Below are 5059 nucleotides of genomic sequence, written 5' to 3'. Positions count from 1 at the left end.
GTACCCAGCTTTTTCCACCCACCCTCTCCCAGTCCTAGACAATGGGCACGCCCCCACCCTACTACCCGGAGCCACCCCGCTCCTCGCCTGGTCTGCAAGCCTGTGCTGATTGGCCGCGGACCCATGGTCCAGCCCCCGGGAGGGTCCCCAGGGCTCGGAGCATTACGTCAGCGGGTCCTGGAGAGCGCTAGCGCGATGGGGACTGGGGGGCTCGGGCTGGGGGCGCGGCCAGCGCGGGCCGCCCCATCCTCCTTGCATAAAAGGCCGAGCCCGCTGGACCGGCATTCTCAGCCGGTCGGTTCCTGAGCGCTTTCCTGCTGACCCCGCAGTGGGTGTGTAAGGGAGGACGGACAGACTGACCAGACCGCCGACGGGGGCCAGAAGAAGCTAGCTAGCACCATGCGTGAGATCGTGCACATCCAGGCCGGCCAGTGCGGCAACCAGATTGGCGCCAAGGTGGGCGCGCCGCGCTGGGAGGGCGCCGGGTTGGGGCGGGGACCACGACCTAACGCTCCTCGGGGTTCCCGGGCGCGAGCGTCGTCCTGAGCAGGCCCGGGACTCTGCAAGCTCCGACCTTCCCGGCTGCTTTGTGCAGCCGAGAGGGGCGTAGGCTCGGAGGCGACTTTCGAGGGAGATGGGGGAGGAACGTCTTTTTCATTTTTGCTGTAACTCGTTTGGAATTGCGGTCACTCCTCGATCTCTCCTTCTTCCCTGCTCGCCACTTAGGCAGGCCCGCGTGCCTGGAGAAGGCGCGGGTGTGTCCGCGAGGCTGTGCGCGCGGGTTTGCGGGAGGGGCAGGGACGCAGGGGGAAGTGATTTTACTCGCTGGAACCCGAGTGGAGCCGCTGGGGGAGGGGAGTAGAGCGTCTGTCTTGAGGTCTCAGGACGTGCTTTGAATCTAAAACCACCCTCCCTCAGCTGCCTCCGTCCCTGTTCCCCCCCTCCACCCCCTCCGCGCCGGCTGGAGTGCCCGCGCGCCCGCTTCCCGCCGCCCCCCGCTGTGACCCTGAGCACCGAGCTCGCCGCCGCCGGTGCCGCGGTCCCCTCGCTGGTCCCTTCCCCCCACCCCCACCCCCCCACACACACACGCCACACCTCCTGCGGCGAGCAGCTGTTCGCCCGGGAAACGCCCAGTTTCAACTTTCTGACCCTGCAAAATACAAGCCCTGCGGCTGTGCCCTGTCACGCTGCCCTAAAGCTCCTGAAAGGTTGTCGGAACAGCGTCAGGGGCTTTTCGTTGTGAGTCGCGGCCTCTCTGAGGAGTCGGGCATGGCTAAATACAACCTTTTTCTGTGTCTCAGTTTTGGGAGGTCATTAGCGATGAGCACGGGATCGACCCCACCGGCAGTTACCATGGAGACAGTGACTTGCAGCTGGAGAGAATCAATGTGTACTACAATGAAGCCACTGGTAATTGCTTTTTCCTCTGCCTTCAATTTTTTACCCCCCTTTTCCCCAGGGGACTGACTCCAGGAGTGTAGCCCCAGGGGAGGGTGGACTAGAGGATTTAGGATTCCTGCTCTTTCAATGGGGTGTTTCAGCGGGCTCCTTTGAGAATCCGTGTCGGTGGGTCGAGTCATGTTTTGTTTGGCGGCAACAGCAGAGCCTGCAAAAAGGAAGCTGGTACTAGCCCTTCTCTTAAGAGCTCTTTGCCTGCGGGTCTAAGTCCAACTCTGCTCCCTGCAGGTAACAAATACGTACCCCGGGCCATCCTGGTGGATCTGGAGCCGGGCACCATGGACTCGGTCAGGTCTGGACCATTCGGCCAGATCTTCAGGCCAGACAACTTCGTGTTTGGTGAGTGACTGGCATGCCTGATGGCCTGAGAGGCTCATTTTACACTGGACAGCGCAGGGTGGAGGGGAAGTGTGGAGAACATCCAGTTGTGTGCCAACTTAGTCTCAAAATGAAATGAATTTGCCTTTCAACCTCTAATAGCCAGGTATTCCCTAGCCTTCCTTGTTTATAATTATATCCATGACCACATATTTTAATGTCTGGGCATTTTGCTGATAACCTGAAATAATCTCATCTGAGCACTGACTCACTGATCTGTACTAAGAGTTTAAGGTAAAAAGGAATGTAATCCAATCATTAGTAACTTGTGAGGTCTTTTTCCCTCTGGCAGGCCAGAGTGGTGCTGGAAACAACTGGGCCAAGGGCCACTACACAGAGGGAGCCGAACTGGTGGACTCGGTCCTGGACGTGGTGAGGAAGGAGTCAGAAAGCTGTGACTGTCTGCAGGGCTTCCAGCTGACCCACTCGCTGGGGGGTGGCACGGGGTCTGGGATGGGCACGCTGCTCATCAGCAAGATCCGGGAGGAGTACCCCGACCGCATCATGAACACCTTCAGCGTGATGCCCTCGCCCAAGGTGTCAGACACGGTGGTCGAGCCCTACAACGCCACCCTCTCCGTGCACCAGCTGGTGGAAAACACAGACGAGACCTACTGCATCGACAACGAGGCCCTGTATGACATCTGCTTCCGCACCCTGAAACTCACCACGCCCACGTACGGAGACCTCAACCACCTGGTGTCGGCCACCATGAGCGGGGTCACCACCTGCCTGCGCTTCCCGGGCCAGCTGAACGCAGACCTGCGCAAGCTGGCCGTGAACATGGTGCCCTTCCCCCGCCTGCACTTCTTCATGCCCGGCTTCGCCCCCCTGACCAGCCGGGGCAGCCAGCAGTACCGCGCCCTGACGGTGCCCGAGCTCACCCAGCAGATGTTCGACTCCAAGAACATGATGGCCGCCTGCGACCCCCGCCACGGCCGCTACCTGACGGTGGCTGCCATCTTCCGAGGCCGCATGTCCATGAAGGAGGTGGACGAGCAGATGCTCAACGTGCAGAACAAGAACAGCAGCTACTTCGTGGAGTGGATCCCCAACAACGTGAAGACGGCCGTGTGCGACATCCCGCCGCGAGGCCTCAAGATGTCCGCCACCTTCATCGGCAACAGCACGGCCATCCAGGAGCTGTTCAAGCGCATCTCGGAGCAGTTCACGGCCATGTTCCGGCGCAAGGCCTTCCTGCACTGGTACACGGGCGAGGGCATGGACGAGATGGAGTTCACCGAGGCCGAGAGCAACATGAACGACCTGGTGTCCGAGTACCAGCAGTACCAGGACGCCACGGCCGACGAACAAGGGGAGTTCGAGGAGGAGGAGGGCGAGGATGAGGCTTAAATTCACAATTTAAAGCAGGTTGGGGAAAGTTGAGAAGGAAAGCAAGGGGGAGGGGGGCTTACTGGTGAAAATATCTCGGCAGTTGAAGGAAAGAAGCATGGTCTACTCTAGGTGTGTGCGCTGGTTCTCTGGTGCTCTTCACTGTTGCCTGTCATTGTTTTTCTTTTTTGTAATATTGATGACATCAGTGTAACATCTATTTCTGAACTACTGTTGTAATGGCTAAAATCACATAAACGTTTGTGTCCTAATGGTGTCCTCTTTTCTGTCTCCTTCTTCTCTTTATTGAATTCTTTATTATCAATTTAAATGTAACTTTCTGAACACATTATATTAAATTCTTCCTTTACAAAAGGGAAGGGAAAGGGAAAGGTTCATATGAAGTGACTCTTTCAGTATAATGAAATTGAACCAACCACATTCATACCCAATTTAACATGGGAGATCAATCCGAAATTTAAAATGCCTTAAAGTAAACATTTTATTAATTGAAAGATGCCTACTTTAAAGCACACTAAATGTTTTTTTCACTTAGAAATCCTATTATACCTTTATTTCCTTTACAAAAAAATTTTTTGAATAGTTCTTATATGCACACAGCACAAAATCCTAAAGGACAGAGAGGGGAAAGTAAGTCTCTCTTCCTCCTGTGTCCCTTGGTACAGTTTTCCTCCCTGGGTGGTAACCACTCTTATTGCTATCTTTCTTGCATTCTTACAGAAATATTCGATGTACCTTCACATTTATGTAGATTATTCCCTTTTTTATTTCTTCACACACGTTATGATACAGTGTTCAGCTGCCTCCTTTTTTACTAAACAGTGTATCTTTGAAGTACAGAGAGCTGCCCGCCTTCAAGTGGATACATAGTATCCATTCTGTAGTCCTGCCATATTTTATTTAAGCAATTCCCTACCAATGGCTGTGTAGGTTGTTTGTAATTTTATCTTATAGTATAGTGCCATGATGAATCATTCGTGCATATATCATTGTGCATATATCATAAGAATAGCTATCCTGTAAATTTCTCTGAGTGGAATTTTCTGTCAAAGGGTATATGATACTATGCCTTTTTAGGTTAATGAAATCACCTGTTTTTAGGAATAGCTGTAGATTTATAAATTGTTAATATGCTAAAATTCTCAAGCAAGTTTTCCTGCTAGTAATCATATTTATATTACATTACAAACTATTTGTACTTAAATTAATTACCTTTGAATTTATATGAAATTATAAATTCTGGATTATTGGAGAATTTTACTTTAAATAGGCAAGCCACATTAATTTTCAGTTTATTGCATTCTTACCATGCAGAGCTGGGATTTGGGATTTGAATGCAAGCCTGCCATGAGACTTGAACTCAACCACTGCAGAAGCCATGGGATTTCAACAAGCGACTTTCAGTTAAGATTATATGCTTCTACAGGATAAATTTTACTTCATCAAAATGATGCCAGTGCTCTGCCTTAATCTGGGCCAGTCACTTCCTCATTTTGGGGAGAGAAGTGGAGTGTAAGTTATAAACAAATGTACAAAGCTTATTTACATACCTCTATAGAAAGAAAAAAAATCAAAACTGTATGTTTGCTATTTTTCTAATTTTTAGACAAATTCAAAATTAGAAAAAATATTACTTTAAATCTGACTCTGTATTTATTTCATTCTACTTGGTTCTACTCCCACTTAAATGTTTAAAAAAAAAAGGAAGAAAGGCGAGGCATGAATAAGCGATTTCCATATTAAAGAGGCTGAAGTATATTTGAAAACAATTCAAAGAAAAGTGTGAGCAGTGTCATTCTAAATAGTGTGAAAATAAGTTAATTCTACCAAATGGCCCCCATAACTGGAAAAGAGCAGCAATTCACTTTAC

The 5059-nt window shown here is 50.7% G+C and overlaps 1 protein-coding gene across 1 annotated transcript; it reads left to right on the top strand.

Annotated features, from left to right (window-relative positions):
- Positions 1-287: 287 nt before the first annotated feature.
- LOC101394738 (tubulin beta-2B chain) lies at positions 288-3440 on the top strand. The gene is made up of 4 exons (XM_004432160.3): positions 288-456; positions 1302-1410; positions 1687-1797; positions 2129-3440. The coding sequence occupies exons 1-4, from the start codon at positions 400-402 to the stop codon at positions 3187-3189; spliced, it is 1338 nt and encodes a 445-aa protein (XP_004432217.2). The 5' UTR covers positions 288-399; the 3' UTR covers positions 3190-3440.
- The last annotated feature ends 1619 nt before the right edge of the window (positions 3441-5059 follow it).

This window comes from Ceratotherium simum, chromosome 13 (genome assembly GCF_057802395.1).
Source record: "Ceratotherium simum simum isolate JZ-2026a chromosome 13, ASM5780239v1, whole genome shotgun sequence".
NCBI lineage: Eukaryota > Metazoa > Chordata > Mammalia > Perissodactyla > Rhinocerotidae > Ceratotherium > Ceratotherium simum.
Note: the sequence above shows the minus strand (reverse complement) of the source record. Positions and strands in the feature narration are given on the sequence as shown.